General features: G+C 37.4%; 1 protein-coding gene across 4 annotated transcripts in view; it reads left to right on the top strand.

The window, feature by feature from the left end:
* PTPRC (protein tyrosine phosphatase receptor type C) overlaps positions 1–19414 on the top strand; it is a 253456-nt gene that overhangs the window by 114236 nt on the left and 119806 nt on the right. For all 4 annotated transcript variants that reach the window (XM_073571743.1, XM_073571744.1, XM_073571745.1 and 1 more), the window contains 6 exons: positions 3624–3677; positions 3936–3959; positions 7428–7685; positions 10944–11057; positions 13764–13895; positions 16603–16719. In XM_073571743.1, the coding sequence (XP_073427844.1) occupies positions 3624–3677; positions 3936–3959; positions 7428–7685; positions 10944–11057; positions 13764–13895; positions 16603–16719 (699 nt within the window). The remainder of the gene's footprint in view (positions 1–3623; positions 3678–3935; positions 3960–7427; positions 7686–10943; positions 11058–13763; positions 13896–16602; positions 16720–19414) is intronic.

Genomic DNA, 19414 nt, shown 5'->3' on the forward strand with positions numbered 1-19414 from the left:
CACAACGCGTTTCGACGGAGGATCCGTCTTCACCGTCTTCATCAGGATCTTCCTCTGATGAAGACGGATCCTCCGTCGAAACGCGTTGTGGTTTAAACCCATCTCTTGTCTGAGTCTCCTTCCTGCGCTCCTAAGACCGTTTCCACATTCTCAAAGTTTATATATTGACCTATACACCATCACATGATTTTAACAGATCATTTTCTTTTTTTTTTTTTAACTAACACAACATTCCTTATCTACTGTGTCATCCTGATTGATGTTAGTTCTCCACATACAGCGGGGCTTCAACTTGTGGTAAAATGTAATATACCGGATTCTCATTTATTGAAGCCAAAAGACATTAAATTAATGATTTCCTAAATTATTTCCTCCCATGTGCTGAGATGTAGTCAGGTCTCCGCTCCCCCCTTTTTTCTATACAGTATAATTACCCTCTCTTTTTTCTATGTATTCATTATTTGTTAATTTTTTAAAATAGCCGTATATGAGTTTTTATACAAATCCCACTTGAGATAAAGAGATTTTAATAATTTTATTTAATAAAACCCTTACTGTTTTTTATTATTTTATTAAATTAACACACAGATTTAATTAAATGTTATTGGACTTTTTTAAATTTATGAGATTAATATAAGTTCATTTTTGGAGAAATGTTTCAGCTGTCTTGAGTGTGGTCCAAAGGGTCATGTCTCCTGCTAATGTAGTCTACATCTACGAAGCCTTGTGTGGATTTTTTCAGACTGGTTCATGTCTTTTCCTATCTTCTTTTTCTTCTTTTTTCTTTCAGTTTTTATTTTTTCTTTATATAGATACATATATTTTTATCTGCAATTTAAATAAAGAAATAATGTTATTTTATGAGTTGTTTTATATAAAAGAAAATGATCTGATAAAATCATGTGATGGACGGTGTATAGGTCAATATATGAATTTTGACTTTTTTGAACGTGTGATTCTTGGGGCCAGTTTTTTTCAAATGTCAAATGTATTTAACTTGCAAGCAACGCTATTGTACCTTTATATCATCCCCTGAGGAAGAAGTGTTTTTCACTTCGAAACGCGTTGGTAATATGAATAAGTCTGCAATATTTTTATGAATGAATGAATCCGTGTCATGTCTAGCAGCGCAGTAAATCCACAAAAAGCTCCATTATCTGAATACTCACCGGTATAAGAACAGACCAGTTCTGGAGTTACAAGCATAGCATCTCACTATACATCAGCTGATGCTTCGTTCCTTCTGTGGTCACACGGCAGCGGAGTTGAGCGCAGGGTCCCTGCAGAATATAGCCAGTTACTTATGGTCCTTGCAGCAAGACACAATGGGGTCATCCTGATAACACAAGAGGCAAGCTCTATAGGCTGTACATTATTCACAGTTCTCAAAGATTAAGTAATGAATAATGATATGCGTTGATGTAGATGTCTGCTCGTAATGTGGTTTTCTACTTCAGAAAATGGCTTTTTTAATGCTTGTCAACCGTGACTAGTTGTTGCCTGTAGAACTGCCAAAATTTTACTTTTCCCTTTAACATTAATGTGTAAATTCAGTGCATTGGTTTGTGCTGATAGTTTTCTATGGTCAAGAATTGCATTATAAGATAAAAGAGGAGGTTAATATACCTGGAAGGAACATATGGAAAGCAGGCTCTAGGCCACTGAACCTCCTTTATTAGTCTGGTCATGCTACTTCAAATCCATGTGGCCTACCTTAAGTAAGTCATCTTCCCTTCACATGTGATTTTGATGTCAGCAAAATCACAAAAAATAAGCTGCAGTTTGGATGCAGAAACTAACCACGTCCTGGTTTTTCTATAGCCATGCTTATCCATATTAAGGTGTCATCACCTATCCAAAGGATGAGCAAAATCATATTGGTTTTTGGGGGTCTGACAACTGGAATCCATGATCACTAAAAGGCAGAACCAAAACTTTTATCCCTGTTAGAATGGATCGGCAGAGAGCATGCTTGACCTGCTCTCCATTCATTGCCTACGAGGCTGCCAAGGGCTACACTCGGCTTTTTTTGGCAATCCCATAGAGAACAAATGGAGCAGCAGTCGGGTATGTGCACTCATTCTAATAAGTATAAAAGTGCCTGTCGATTCTGACAATCATTGCAGGTCTCAGTGGGTGAGCCCACACTGATCAATAAGTTAACAACTATTTTTTGTTAGGTGATAATTTGCTTTTAACAGACAACCCCTTAACCCTTTCACGACTTTGGGTTTTTCCGTTCTTGCCCTTCCATTTTTTGCTCCTCTTCTTCCCAGAGCCATAGCTTTTTCATTTTTCTGTAATTATGGCCGAGAGATGGCTTGTTGTTTGCAGGATCAGTTGTACCTTTGAATGACTTTAAAAAAAGTTCAATTCGATAGGAGTTTTTTTTTTTAACATGTTCACTAGATGCTAAAACTGACCTGGAATTATGATTCCCCAGGTCACTATGAGTTTGCAGATGCTAAACATGTTTAGGTTCTTTTTATTTGTGTGGTGAAAAAAAATTCCAAAGTTTGTAAAAAGAAAAAAATTGAGCCATTTTTTCAAGACCCGCGGTGTCTCCATTTTTCGGGATCTGGAGCTGGGTGAGAGCTTATGTTTTGAAGGCCAAGTTGACGTTTTTATTGGACTCATTTTGGTGTAAAAACAATGTTGTGAATGCTTCTTATTGCATTTTATTGAAATGCTGCAGCAACCAAAAAAAATTAATTCTGGTGTTTTGTCTTTTTTTTTCTCTTTTCACCATTTACCATTCAGATTAATTCTTTTCATGCTTTGATAGATCGGTAGATTCTGAATGCGGCGATACCAAATATGTGTTTTTTAATTGTTTTATTTTGAATGGGGCAAAAGGAGGTGATTTGAACTGCATTTTTTTATATTTTTAAAAACTTTTTTTCTACATTTTACTTGCTTCAATAGTCTTCCTCAAGGAGACTTGAAGCTGCTACCTCTGATCGCTTGTGCTTCACATAGCAGGATGGCAGGATGTTAGCCCTGCTATGTGCAGCCACTGGCTGAGGTTCATAGCAGATCAGTAACAACACTCACGGGGGTCTTCTGCAGACCCCGGTTGTCAGGCCAACCCATTGGCATCTCGCGATCATGAGACGGGACGCTGATGGCCGGGATTAGTGATGTACTTCTGGTAAGTACGAGTTAAGTGCCACTGTTAGAGATTGACAGCAGCATTTAACTAGTTAACAGCCACAGGTGGATCGCAATTCCACTCGCGGCTGTTAGGGGCACATTTCAGCCATTCAAATCAGCTGCCATTTGTAGGAAAAGACTTGGTCTGAGAGCTGGTTCCTGCATCAAAGGGGGATGCACAAACTATGACGTACCTATAAGTCATAGGTTGTGAAGGGGTTAATTATCAAAATGTAATACAGCTCATAATTCCACCCTTTATGGAGGTTATAACTTTATTCTCTAGAACCATTTTCCCCACAGTCCTAGCATGTAAAAATGATTTATCTGCTGAAAAGGCTTTTTTTTGTATTAGTTTATGCCAAAAAGTGTATTCAGACACTCTATAGTACATATACATTATATTATAATGCTTGTATAAATATCTTTAGCTCATTATCTTTTATTTTTCTCATTTTGCTTCACTCCAGATACTCCAAGCCAAACCACATCATCACCACAAGTCTCCACTTCTCCTCCAGGAGGTGACACGCAGACCAACATCCATTGCAATCACTCTTTGGCTTGCATGCAAATAAATACCAAGGAAAAAAAATCTTTTCTCTATTGATCACTTAATCTATCTTTTTATCAACCTAGTCTTTTACTAATAGAATGTAACATCTAACTTCATCTATTACTTTTCTATTACTTTTCTCTTTAATTTGCGATACATATTTTTTTCTGATTCTCCCATTACATATTTGTGTATTTTAATTATTTTTTTTCATGCTTTCTTTTAGGTGATAAGACCAAGACTAATTGCAGTAAGTAGTTCTTTAAAGACATTTCCTGAGAATATTTCTATAAATTGATTTACAAGTTAATTGTAAAACTTGCTAAGACTTGCAAGGGGCGAACTGTGTCTAAAACGCATCAGTAAATCTGCCCCAGTTTTGGCATTACCTTAAAAATTGTAAAAATTTGTACCATAGTACATCTGAGACTCTCATGCTACATTCACATCACACATAGTTTTCTGTTACCTTAGAGGATGCATATATTTAATGGGTATCTTCAATGGGTGCCATAAAAACCCCAAAACCAAGATGTTTTTACAGAAGGATCCTATGGTCATGGATGTCACTGCACTGAATGGCAGCCATTGGAGGCACGTGTTTAAAGTAAATTTCTTAACCTATTAAACAGATGTCTACAGTAATCATGATGTGAACGTAGCCTTAAAGGGGTATTCCCATCTCCAAGATCCTATCCCAATATGTAGTAGGTGTAATATTAATATTATTAGCAAATACCTCCAATTAGAAAAGTAGTATAGTTCTTCTGATTCGCTATGTCTCTTTCCTCATGTAAAGGCATTGCAGGACCTTAGGTATCCATGGTTATGACCACTGATATAGAGACGCGGTTAGTTAGCTAGTTGCAAGTAGTCATAACCATGGATACTTAAGGTCCTGCAATGCCTGCACATGAGGAAAGAGATATAGTGAATCGGAAAAACTATGCTACAATTCTAATTGGAGGCATTTGCTAATAATATTATTATTATTACACCTGCTACATATTGGGATAGGATCTTGGAGATGGGAATAACCCTTTAATGAACATAAGTTGGACCTAATTCACACATCAGGAATTTTCTCGTATAGGAAAATCTGACTGAGTTTTATCAGTGTTTGGACAATGTCAGTTTTTACCATCAGAGTTTGGTTAAAGTTTCATCAGTTTTTCTTGCATCACAAATATAAAGAAAATGTCTCCGTTTTTTACTATTTAGCACTGTGTCAAAAACGGACAGCACACAGATGGCACCCGAGTGCTGTTGGATCATTTTCATGGACCCATAGATTTGCAATGCTAATTTTGATTCAACAGTCTGATCATTACGCGAAAAATCACAATCTTGTGAAGTGAACGGTCTTGATCACTATCATACATAGCACTCGTACGAGAAAAGATAATGTGTGAATGAGGCCTTACTTGAATGGAGGAAAGGGGATTATTTAGTCTACTTTGACTATCAGATTTTTTTTTTTTTAAATCATTTATTTGCTTTTTGCTAAATATACTTTGTATAGTAGTGGAAATGATGGCATTTCCTTTGTACATTAGTGTGATGGTTTTTCCCACAACATTTTTTAGAACAAATGTGATTGCAGTTTTTGATGTAGTTTTTTTGGATTCATCAGGAAAGAGGAGTATAAAGACTTTCCTTATATTTCCTTTTCTTTTTAAGCCCTTCATGAACTGGCTATTTGCCATTGTTTTTGCTTTTTCCTCCCCATCTTTTAAAAGCCATAACTTTCTTATTTTTCAGTCCACAAAGCCGTTTGAGGGCTTGTTTTTTTCTGGGATGACTTGTACTTTTGAATGACACCATTAATTTTATCATGTGATGCACTGTAAACCGGGCAAAAGTTTAAAGTGCATTGAAATTGCAAGAGAAGGGCAAATCCACAATTGTTTTTTGTTTTTTTTTATTTACCATGTTCAATATGTGATAGAACTTACCTGGTAACATAATTCCCCAGGTCAGTGTGATTACACAGATACCAAACATGTATAGTTGTTTTTTTAGATAAATGGTGTAAAAAAAAAAGTTCAGAAATTTGTAAATAAAAACATTTTGCTTTTGCTGCCTTTTCCGGGACCCGTATCATTTTCAGGATATGAGGCTGTCTGAGGGCTTATTTTTAGTGCCCTGAGTAGATGTTTTTACCTATACCGTTTGGGGGCAGACACGAAGTTTTGATTGTCACTTATTACTTTTTATTGCAATGTTGCAGAGACCAAAAACGAGTAACTTGTATGCAATATGCAATTTTTATGCTGGCTTTAGGAGACACAGCTTTGAGTGAGAAATCTTAGATATAAAGGAAGAACATTTTCCTTTTGCCTGCCTCAATCTTAGTCTTGACTCCAAAAACGACATCAAAATTTACCCCAAGGGGACTGTGTACACGTTGCAGATTTTTTGATTTTTCCTGCACAGATTTTTCCTAAAACATGAATGGTTTCTTGATGCCAGCAAAGCGACTGAGAATCCTGAAGTATAAAGCCAGGGTCAAACTTGCGAGAAACTCACAGAGTCTCGCCCCTCAATACCCAACACTGACGCCGGCACTCGGGACCGGAGTGTGCGGCTGCATGTATTTCTATGCAGCTGAATACTTCGGTCCGAGTGCCGGCGGCAGTGCCGAGTATTGAGGGACGAGGCTCGTGCGAGTTTCTCGCAAGTCTGACCCCGGAGTAATAAACATGTTGCTTATTTGTGACTTGCAAATTTGGTTCAGAGTTAAATCTACAGCATGTCAATTTTTTCAGTGTTTTTTGGTGAAGATTTCACCCATATTAATGAGTGGTGAAAATGTGCCCCAACAATGCAAGTAGGAAGCACAACAAAAACACTTGTTTTTTCTGCACTAAACACATTTCATAGTGCAGAGAAACCTTCCTGTGTGATTTAAACTTTAGAGTAAATTAACATAAAAGTAGGATAGCAAGAAATCTGGAGATGTTACATAACTATCCCAGGATTGTTTTATATTTTCATAATTGAAATTAAATGATTGTGCACAGCAGCTGTTCTATTCTGTACCTGTATTTATAACTATATTTAATTAGTGTATGTTTTAATCATCATAAAGAAAAACTGCGAAGGAACAATAACAAGAAGTGACTATTGAAACATCACCATAATTCATCTGTATGTGAATTTGGTCATTAGTGATGTGCAAACGTGCTGGAATAAGGTGCTAACCGAGTGTCTTCGGCGTACTCGAAAAATATGTTCGAGTCCCCGTGCCTGCATGACTCACGGCTGTTCGACAGCCACAACACATGCAGGGATTGCCTAACTAGGAACTGGGTCACACTTGCGAGTGTGATGTGAGAAACTTGCTCAAGTCTCTCGCATCAATACCCGGCGCTGCCGCTGGCACTTGGAACCGGAGTGTATGGCTGCATAAAAATACATACTCGCAAGTGTGACCCCGGCCAAACAGACAAACCCAGACAAATTGCCTGCATAGCAAAACTCAGCATTAGCGTTTTTTTATGTGACACATTCCCTTTAAAAGCAGCTGGAGGCCGCCATCTTGGGATTTATTTCAGTATCAGAAAACAAATATATTAAGATAGATTGATTATTTCTTTAACTAATAGGGTTAACCTAATAAAATAGTCTACAGTTGATGAAGTTCACTTTAAGATGGTATTGAAAATAAATATGTTTCATAATTAAATACAAAAATGTATATCTTATTATTTAATAGGTGGCATTGACAAAATCCGTGTGGAACCTCGGTACGATCAGTATCCTGAGAAATTGGAGCTGAAGAATGTTCCTGACAGCCTCCTAAATAAAACCCTGAAATGTTCGAATGTCACATATAACAACTCGGGGGAATACCAGTTCAAGCTTGGGAGTGCTACATTTGATATTCCCCTATGTACAGCAACAAACATTATGTGCTGGTTTGAGGAGTGCAACGATAATGAGACCTTCCAAATAACCTTGGATGTTCCACCCAGTAAGTAAAAACTGACACTTAAAGTCGACCTTTAGTTTCAAGTAACTTTTCAGGTTTTATGCGTTTATGAGGCATTATGCTATTTTCTGACTGTTATATATCTGACATGCTTTTTTAGCAGTTTCTCTGTATGAATCTCTGCCTCTAGCTCCTTCCTCCTCCACACCTTTCCAAGCCTCCTCTAGGAAGCAAATGTAACCTGATCCTTCAGTTTCTTGTCTTCACTTGTACTACTGATTTATAAGGAAATAGAATAACAGTTACTCTTTTCCATTTGTTATAAAATCAAATGGAATTACTGTCTTGTACTACTTTAATTCTACAGCTGATTCCTTTTTATTATTTATGTATGTATAGTGCTTTTTTGTACTTTGTCACTGTTTCTTTGGAACAAATATACGTCCTCTTTAAGGACAGAATTATTAATTACATTAATTGTAGGTTTCTACTAGGAGGAGCAAAGTGAAGAATTATGGATTATGTTGCTACCAGTTGGTTCAAATAAACTGTTAAATATTCTGTTCACTGTCTTAGGGTATGTTCCCACGGTCAGTAAACACTGCGGGTTGGGCGCAGCATCCAACCCGTAGCGTCCAGATGTTACAGCATAGTGGAGGGAATTTCAAGAAATCCCATCTACACTATGCGTGCAGGGACACCCGCGGCTTCCCTGCGTATACGCACATGTGGCACGCCTTTCCTGACCGCAGTATGTCTATTCATCTTGCACAGACTTCCAGTCTCCGCAACATAAATATCACCATCCAATGTATAGGACACGGTGATTCTGCATGGTTCAATGAACACATGCGGAATCACGGCACGTACAAAAGTGGGCAGCTCTTTGGACGGATCGGACATGTGCTGCGTCCAAAGCGCTGCCGGTTTCTGCCCGTGGGAACATACCCTAAGTCGTATATAATTCTGAACAGAATTGGCTATGTTTGAACTATCCTCTATCTGAAGGATAGGTAATAAGTGATCGATGCAATCCAACTGCTGGAACCCCCACACTAACGAAACCTCGGGATCCAAATCCCCCGTTTTGCATGGCTTGGCAATTGGGCACCTCCACATGAACATCCTCGGAGATACTTGAATGGATCTGTACTTCAGATTCCTATTCCCTTGATTAGTGGGGGCTCCTGCATTTAGACCTCCACATTTCAGAGGCTCATCATTTATCATGTGGAAAAGTGATGTGTGATAAGTGTCAATTTTAGGCCAACATCTTTAACAAATCACTATATCAATGCAACATAACTAGTGATTGTAATACTAAATAAACGTATATGAATCAGTGCACACTGGGCCATTTATACACTGCTCTAATTTAGCTGCTTAGTTTTTTGCAGAAAATGGCCTGACATGGAAAACATTTGGTTTACCGATGTATCTGGTCTGATTCTGTTAAAAAGGTTATCTGCATGCTCAGAATACCGGCAGGGTAGGTGCAATACATGGAAATAGCTGTAGATCCCATGACAGCAGAGCCACCAATGCTAAAGTGAGCAGCACTGGATATCCACTTTAGTAAGAAATTTTGGATTGGTGGATTAATGTCAGTGATTGTTCATTATTTGCACTTTGTACAGTTACCTTCTGAAAAATGCAATGATCAAAATACATTTTCATAGTAAAATACCTAAACAGAAATCATTAGTACACATGAATATAAGAAACTTTGTAATATATTTTATTAGAAAAATCTGCTTTTTTCTCCTCCTGGAGTGATTTTTCATTCTGGATTTATGGGTAAAATCAGATTTTTTCTATTACGGAGATAGATTACAGTTGGTGCTTTTAAAATTCTATGGAGAAGGGAAGGATAAGGAGCCAGACATTCTGCCACAAATTCTCCTGAGATGAGAGTTACAGTTCTCCGTAGAGCTTTATAAGCACCAACTGTCATCTCCTATCTCAGAAATGGGTAACCTGTATTAACTGATGAGGCATTTTACCTGTAAACTGAGAATTTGAGACTGAGTGACTGGTCCAATAGGAGAAAGAAGCAGATTTCTCTAATAATATATTACAATGTTTCTTATTTTCATGTGTACTATTGATTTATAGAAAGAAGAAAAAATGACGCTTAAGCTTTAAAGTTGCATCACAGCAAAGTATCAAACATAAAAAACACTCAAAATATGTTTTCAGAACATTAATCGAGTGCCTTGTGGTTGTTAACTCACCAGTTCCTGGAGTACTGCCACTGGAGGGTGCTGCCATAGTTGACATCTCCTTAGACTTGACAGTTATTGTATAACTTTTGATTATGCCTATGAGAATAAATAAGATCTTGAAATATACCATTGCTACAATTGGCTATTTCACGCTCAGCATGGTTGAACTGGACAAACTTAATTCTAAAAGATCTGGCTCTGACATTATAATATGTCTCATATAAAAGAAGAAATGTAACAGCTTGATAAATGGAATCGATGTAACACAATTATAAATCAATAGTTATAACTATAGTTTTCAAGATTCGAGTGGCTTGTATGTTGGGGAGGGTTAGGCCACTGACTACAATATAGTCTATATCCTGCTTTAAAGGGAACCTGTCTTATCCCCAAATGCTCTTAACTTGCAGATAAGGGGTTAATCTGCAGGTTAATAGTGTTTGGAAGACATGCGACTGCCATACTGAAAGGCCAGCTACCTGGAGGAAATTAAGTTTGTTCCTCCCAGCAGCCTATGACTTTCAGTCCTTGAGATGAAGCTTCCGTCACTGCTCAGTCACAGTAAGTGGTGACTGTAAGCATGCCTCAGCACATTGATTAACAGCAATCGCTGCACTGATATGCTGTAGGGACAGCTGTCAGTCAGTGGCGGAGCGACGTTACAGCTGTCGTTCACTATGTACTGAGTGGTGACAGAAGCCGTGCCAGCCAAAGCTCTATAACTGAAAGCCAGAGGCTGCAGGGAGAAATAAAGTTCATTTCCTCCCAGTAGCCCGGCATTCAGTGTGGCAGCTGTGCAGGTTTAAAACGTTATTAACCTGCAGATTATCCCCATATCTGAAAGTTAATAGCACTTAGGGACATGACAGGTTCTGTTAAGGGTGATTGGTGGAAAATATTAAAAACAAAAACTGTAAAGAAAAATAAATATGAACAGAATTATCTCATTGATCCATGCATGTCACGGCCTGATAGAATAAAGCCACAATAAACAAAATGAGACGAAAGAGGGAACGCTGAGTATAAATATTTTGGCCTTCAAGGAGTTAATGCACTAACTTAAATTCTCTTACAGAAAATGAAAGTTACAGTTTAACGATAACAGCAGAAGTAGACAAGATTCTGTTCAATTGGAGCACCAGTGGATACAAGTGTGAAGTAGAGACTAAATCTGTGTGTTCAAATGAAGGTGGGTCGTATCTTCAACACAGGATCATTAATGGCATCATCAGCAGTAAAAAGCTACATCACATCTCAAAAAACAAAAACACTTTTTGTAATGTAAAGTGTTCAACTACAGGTGCTTCTCACAAAATTAGAATATCATCAAAAAGTTAATTTATTTCAGTTCTTCAATACAAAAAGTGAAACTCATTATATAGAGTCATTACAGAGTGATCTATTTCACGTGTTTATTTCTGTTAATGTTGATGATTATGGCTTACAGCCAATGAAAACCCAAAAGTCATTATATCAGCAAATTAGAATAATTAACAAAAAACACCTGTAAAGGCTTCCTAAGTGTTTAAAAAGGTACCTTAGTCTGTGTCAGATTCAGTAGGCTCCACAATCATGGGAAAGACTGCTGACTTGGCAGATGTCCAGAAGGCAATCACTGACACACTCCACAGGGCGGGTAAGAGACAAAAGGTCATTGCTAAAGAAGCTGTCTGTTCACAGAGTGCTGTATCCAAGCATATTAATGGAAAGTTGAGTGGAAGGAAAAAGTGTGGTAGAAAAAGGCGCACAAGCAACCGGGATAACCTGTAAGCCATAATCATCAACATAAAGAAAATAAACACTTGAAATAGATCACTCTGTTTGTAATAACTCTATATAATATATGAGTTTCAATTTTTGTATTGAAGAACTGAAATAAATTAACATTCTGATGATATTCTAGTTTAGTGTGAAGCACCTGTACATTGTCATTCAACTCCCTTACATCTTAAAGTGGCTTTTGCAATGGCCCTGCTCACATAATGCAGGTATGCGGCAGTTTTTGGTGAACATATGTTCCCAGATATAGGATTTGAATTAAAAAAACCTTTTTAAAGTTTTTTTTTCTCTTTTACATTTTTATTGCTTGAATCCATTTGATTTGGTTAAAAATAATAGAACCTTCAACCTACAGAAGTGCTATAAGATCAGCTGTATACATTGTGCCACACAGGCGATGCTGCCCTGCTCTGTCAGTTCATAGAATACAGCAGGCGCCATAGAAGGTGGTTGTATTATTCTGACAGTATTTCAGAGGTAACCGTAAAAAAGATATTATAGAATATAGAGTGAAAAACTAAATTTGTGGTGAATTTGCTCTTTATAGCTAGTAATTTTGATACTCCAATGTTGAATTATAAAGCTTGTGGAGTTTTGGCCTTACATTCTAGCACCAGTTTTAAAGGAAATGTATAATCAGAAAATAACCTATTGTTTAAATCAATTATTTGTGTAAAATGTATTTTTACATTTTTGGAGGGCACTTTATTTTTTCATATAACAATCTGCATTAGACAAAAAACAACAACCTTGAAATCTTTCAATTTTTACACTATTTTAGATTCATACCTGCCCTTTCATGAAGAGTTTTCTGCAGTGTCAGTATCATCACAGGCAGGACTACAATGACAGATAGCACCCCTCTTATACACATCTGATAACAAAGGATACAACATTCACAATAGGTGATGTTACAGCTCCATCCCTTCACAGTGACTGTTATATACTATCAGGTTTCAGGGCGATTGCTATTTTAGAAAAATAATATTGCCAATATTCTCTCAACAGAAGACTGCTGTCATACGACAGAACCTACATGGTTTAAACGTTTCAATTAACCCCATTGAAATAAAGACGCTTGCACAATCACAAATATCTGGGCACTGCGACACACCCTAAAAATTAGGCAAAGTTGGAATGGAAATAATAAAACCCCATTAACTGCGGTGTAAAAGCTGTGAGCTGCAGAAGCGCCCTGTAATGTTACTGAAGAGCCATAAATCCTGCCGAATTACATCATATAATAGATTGCAAAGGCCCCATACACATTAGATGAAAGTCTTCCAAGCTAACCTATTTCAGGGGGCAGCTGCCAACCATCCCATAAATATCGAGGGTTTCTGATTGTCCCCTGACAATGTGCTGGGAACATTAGACTGGCCATAACGTGGGATAACTATGGGATGAACATTAGTTTGGCAGACATTCTGTCTCACTGCCCGATACGCAGGAACGCTCAACTTACCCAAATGCTCATTTGTTTTCTAAAGGAAGAAAGATGGGTGAAGAGGCAGCTTATCCTTTCTGAAATCAAACAATTGCCTTTTGAAATTTCAAAGAATGGATCCTTCTTGACTCCCGATGTCTGAGGAAGGGATAAGAGACCCCTAAATATGCCAGATGGTTGGCCGACCAATGCCAAAATTGGCAGGTTAGGCTGAATTTCACCTAGTTTTTATGACGTTTTCTCAATTCTAGCTGGCGTATAATGACGAAGAGAGAAGGATCTGGAAATCTAATGTGTTTAGCTTAATTTCTAGTCAGTTTTAGAAAAATCTTTACTAGAAACACAGTAAAAGAAGATTTGTGGTAGACCGAACACTGAGGCCTTCATATTCTGCCTAACAAAGGACCTGCGGAGGAGCTCTGCTGTGATTCTCTCGGCTCTCCATGGAAATGAAGTCTTGAGGCAACACTCTAGGTTACAATTTCTGGTATACATGTCAAACTTCTTTTGAAATATTAGTGACCATTTAAAACAGTATTTTCATTTGCAGTCCAATGTAAAATGACAGATTATAAAATTACAATTGATTTCTGCTTCATGAACAACTCCACTCTTCTACTTTATTATTTAGAATTCATTTGACAAATCTCTGTTTGAAATTTTCTGTAGATGGAAACATTACCGGGGATGAAAAAGTGACCAACCTGGAAGCTTACACTGACTACAATTGCACTTCAACTTTATTGTATAATAAAATGCCAATAAAGACTGAACCTCTACGTGCAAAGACCAAGATTGGAGGTAAGCCATGATCCTTAACTGTACGATGCAATATATCATAAAATGCTTTAATGTGATTATGATATTTAACTGTGAATATGTAAAAAAGGGAAATAGTAACACTATGAGATAATATAGAAAATGCAACGTTCGCAGCAATGGTTTCTAGCTGGGGTCATAACTGCGGCTAATTTTGTATTCGATTCCTAAATAAACCAACAATATGTCACCCTCTGGGAATCAATGTGAATCATAAGGGGCCTCCAGTCAGAAGGTAATGGCCAGCATAGAAGAGTCAACTCTATAGACAGACACTGTCTAGAAAATCTCATTGTTGCCGCTAGTAAACATTTATAATGTAGATTTCAATTTTTATGGCGCACTTTAAAAATGAAAATTGCGCTGGTTGCTATGGCCAACAGAAAATTTTTCTTTTCAGTGGTTTTTAGGAATCGTTCTGTTTATGTTCCAGAATGAATTGTCAGTAATGTCAACAGCCAGCAAACAAGGTTGCAACTTGAAAGTATAATTTTTTCTAGACCGTTTATCAAAAAATCATGGGCAGACACATTTAAAAACCTTAATAAATAATTATCGTTATTATAAGTGATCCAGCCCATAATTCTGATATGAAGATATCAGCTGCATTCACTGTAAAATGAGGATAATTACAGTCAAAATAATCTCTAGAAGTTTATTCAGCTTCCTAAAAAATCACGGACGCCTTATATTCTGTTTACGGACAGGAAAAAAAGTATCTTATTTTTACAGACTGTTCTGGAATTTCTAGACAGTTGGGACCTTAACATAAACAGATGCCAACATTTTAGTTTTTCCTTAGCATAAAAATAAAAGATCCAATTGATTTCCAACCACTTTGTAATGTAATTGGGATTCTTGCATTGCACTCTCATTCTAGGTCTAAAGAGATTTCCAGGACTAAAATATTGACTGCTCTTCTTTAGGATAGACTGACCAATATTGATCAGTGGGGTGAAACCTGCTATTACTGAGAAATATTGAAATAAATCTGAGCTACATTAGCAGACACAGCTGCATATCACAGTGCTCACATACAGTAAATATTGAAGGGGTTACTTTCGCAAAAAAATGCAGTAGTTCTTTTGTTCACATTTAAAAGGAGTATTCTACCTTCACAAATGCAGGGTCCAAACTATTGCATAATTGTAAAACAACAAACACAGATATTCACCCTCCTTGGGTCCAGCACATGCCCTCTGCTGCTATGTCAGTCTCTGTATTGGCGCATCTACAGTGAAAATCACCACTGCAGCCAATAACTGAGCATTGCTTCTCTACAAATGTAAACAGGATGAGCCACTGATCTTAGTGATTGGCTGCAGCAGTGATATGCATTGTACTCAAGACCACTGCTGCAGTCAAAACATAGAGACCAGAGCAATTTCAGAGAGCCTCCACTTTCAAATAATTCTAAAAAATCCATTGTTTCTTGATAAAAGGGGAGATCTCCAAACATTAACCCATTCATGACATGCGCCATGCATGTCTCCCCCAAAGCTGGAGCCCACATCTTTTCAAGCACATGTTAACTGATTTCAATAGCTGACATGTGCCCCATGAAGCCCTGCTCTGTGTAGTACAGTTGATTGGATGATTGCAGCTTCCAGTCTCCCATGGAGACTATTAAAGCAAGTGTAAAGAAAAAAAAAGTTTTTAAAAATATTCAAAAACAAAAAAAATCAAAGTTTAAATTGCCTCCCATTCGCCCCATTCAAAATAAAACAATTAAACAAAAAAAAAACATATTTGGTCTCTCCACATTCAGAATTATCTGATATATCAATACATAAAAAAATTAACCTGATCGGTAAACGGTGTAATGAGAAAAAAAATTAAAAATGCAACAATTTTGGTTCGCGCAACATTGCATTAAAATGCAATTACAAATGGTGAAAACATCAAATCTACACCAAAATGGTATCAATAAAAATGTCAGCTTGGGGTGGAAAAAATAAGCCCTCACCCAGCCCCAGATCATAAAAAATGGTGGCGCTATGGGTCTTGGAAAATTGCGCACTTTTTTTTAACAAACTTTGGATTTTTTGTGTCACACTTAAATAAAAAAGTACCTAGACATGTTTGGTGTCTATGAACATGTAATGACCTGGAGAATCATAATGGCAGGTCAGTTTTAGCATTTGTTGAACATGGTAAAAATAAAATAAAATTGTGGAATTGCACAATTTTTGCAATTTCACCACACTTGGATTTTTTTCCCCATTTTCCACTGCATTATATGATAAAACCAATGGTATTGTTCAAAAGCAAAACTCACCTTGAAAAAAACAAGCTCCCAACTGACCATATTGACAGAAAAATTAAAACGTTATGTCTCTGGGAAGCAGGGGAGCAAAAACAGAATCACAAAAGCAGAAAATGGTCCCGGGGTGAAGGAGTTAATATTCTTTTATGTGCATTATTCAAAATTATTTAATTAATTTATCTTTTATCATAAAATCAGAACCTTAAATCAGAGTATGTTTTTTTGCTGGAATTACCACCATTTACACATACATAGGAAGAACAGAGTTGCAGGCAGCAGGTATCCTTTAGCTGTACTTTCCTCAACCTGAGATTCAAAGAAAAAAAATTGCATTTGCTGTAAATACTGGGCTGAAATTACATTTTTATATGATTACAAAAGCTTTCAGGTAAACATAAACTCATTCATTTTATTCTGTTTCAGTTCCAGATGTAGTACAAAATTTGAATGGGACTTCAGATAATACAACAGTTAAAGTTACGTGGAATCAGCCAAACAAAACCAATGGCCCATTGAGTGGATATCAAGCTACTATAATAGGTGTGTATTTCGAGTAGCTACGTAGACCACAGTGATGGGTTTCTGCTTCATCTTAGCCACTCAATTTCTTATATTATTGCATGAATAGCAATGTCTTATTTTTAAGTTACAATTTTACAAAATTCACAATAACTCTTGCAGCATTTAATTCATTCATGATTATGTATATTTTGGGGTCTATATATTCAGATCAAAATATATGTTTATTGTGCTTTTTCATCTTAACTCACATCTGCATCAGAGATTCGGTTCAGGGCCCCTGTCAAAACGAGGATGGAATCCAATAGATGCCAAGAATCATTGACCATCATGATGGAATCCAGTATATCTCCTATAAATCAATGGGGTCTATCAGGTGCGGGTGGTATTTGTCAAATGATGGATCGGGCACTGTGATATAGTTACTGTTATAAACCAAAATACAGGTTTAGACATAACTCCATATTTGAATAACTGTTTAGGAGGACAAATAAACATTTCTTAGGCTCCAAGTTGTATCTGGCTCAAGGTAGTTTTGTTTTTTAGGTTTTTTAACGTAACATATAAACTATGCTGGTTTAATTAAGCATATTTACCCCAAATATTCTAACATTTACACATTTTGCAAAATATAACATGACTAGAGTTGAGCGACTTTAGTCGGATCGGGTTTCATGAAACAAAATTTGTTTCAGATGAAACTGGTCCGACTAGTACAAAAAAAGTTGGGGTTTCGTCCGAAACCCGACCCCAATGCAAGTCAATGGGGAATAAAAGTCGGCATTGAGCAGATGACATTCATCCACTCAATGCCGACTTTTATTCCCCATTGACTTGCATTGGGGTCGGGTTTCGGACGAAACTCTGACTTTTTTTGCCCTAGTCGGACCAGTTTCATCTGAAACAAATTTTGTTTCATGAAACCCGATCCGACTAAAGCCGCTCAACTCTAAACATGACTAAAGCTCTTACACATCTCACTTAGTCTTTGTTCACATATGCTTGGAGATTCCATTCAAAGTCGCTCCATCCAATCCCATTATGTTTCAGGATGGTCATGGCCTAGTTTATAAAGATCATAAGAAAATAACAGTTTTCATTTCAGGCATCTTAGCTTACATACCATGGCATACTTGTACATCGTGACGAAGTGTTACTTGCCGCATCATACCATATGTGTATGACATGACGATGGAGCAGACCACAGGCGCTGCATTGATCAATTGCAGTCTTAAGTCAGCCCCGCCATGTAAATTTTTATCACATTGAACCTACAACCACCAATATGTTCTTATCAATGGTAAGGCTATGCTGGGAGTGGCTGCTACCAACCATCATCAGACTGCAGATCACACAAGAACCACAATACCCAATGTAGGACTGGGGTACCAAGGACCAAATAGTAACCAACTGCAGGGCCCTACTTTAAAGCTGCAAGCAAATGTGACATTATCCTCAATCACAAATTTACATTACAATGAACTGAGTAGATTGTTACATAGTAACATAGTAACATAGTTTTGAAGGCTGAAGGAAGACCTTATGTCCATCTAGTTCAGCCTATTTTTAGTGCAGCTGTTCTGCATTGTTGATCCTGGGGAAGGCTAAAAATCCCACAGAGTAGAAGCCAATTTTCTCCATAGGGAAAAAAATTCCTTCCCCTAAGCTGGGTCAACCATCTACCTATAATATTCTGCTATTCGTAACCTTCTATACTGTTACTCACAAGAAAAGCATCCATTCCTTTCTTAAATTCATTCAGTGAGTTGGCCATCATCACTTCCTCAGGAAGAGAATTCCAGAGCCTCACTGCTCTTACCGTGAAGAACCCTCTTCTATACTGGTGCAGAAATTGTCTTTCCTCCAAACAAAGAGAATCCCCCTTGTTCTTGTCACAGTCCTTGGTACAAACAGTTCATTGGAGAGATCTCTGTATTGCCCTCTGATATACTTGTACGTATATATTAAGTCTCCCCTAAGTCTTCTCTTTTCTAGAGTAAATAGACCTAATTTTGATAACCTTTCTGGGTATTGTAGTGAACCAACTCCATTTATCATTTTAGTAGCCCGCCTTTGAACCCTTTCAAGTTCAGTAATGTCTTTCTTGAGCACCGGCATCCAAAATTGCACACAATACTCCAAGTGTGGTCTGACGAGTGATTTGTACAGAGGGAGAATTATGTTTTCATCTCGTGTCCCCAGACCTCTTCTAATGCATCCCATGACCCTATTTGCTTTGGTTGCAGCTGCCTGACACTGGGCACTCCAATTTAGCTTCTTATTGACTAAGATGCCTAAGTCTTTTTCCATGTCTGATTTCCCCAGCAGTTTCCCATTTAGTGAGTAATTATAGCATCTGTTTCTCCTTCCCATGAGCATAACCTTACACTTATCTGTGTTAAACCTCATTTGCCATTTTTCAGCCCAATTCTCCAATTTACTCAAATCTGTCTGTAGTTGCAAACTGTCCTCCTTTGTGTTAACTACCTTACATAGTTTTGTATCATTTGCAAATACTGATATTTTACTGTGTAAGCCATCCACTAGATCATTAATAAATATATTAAATAGTAGGGGGCCCAATACAGAACCCTGTGGTACCCCACTAGTAACCCTGGCCCAATCTGAGTATGCACCATTAATAACCACTCTTTGTTTTCTATCACTTAGCCAGCTACCTACCCATCTACACACATTTTCCCCTAGCCCAAGCTTT

This window comes from Dendrobates tinctorius, unplaced genomic scaffold (assembly GCF_039654945.1).
Source record: "Dendrobates tinctorius isolate UK_male_01 unplaced genomic scaffold, ASM3965494v1 ptg000029l, whole genome shotgun sequence".
Classification (NCBI taxonomy): domain Eukaryota; kingdom Metazoa; phylum Chordata; class Amphibia; order Anura; family Dendrobatidae; genus Dendrobates; species Dendrobates tinctorius.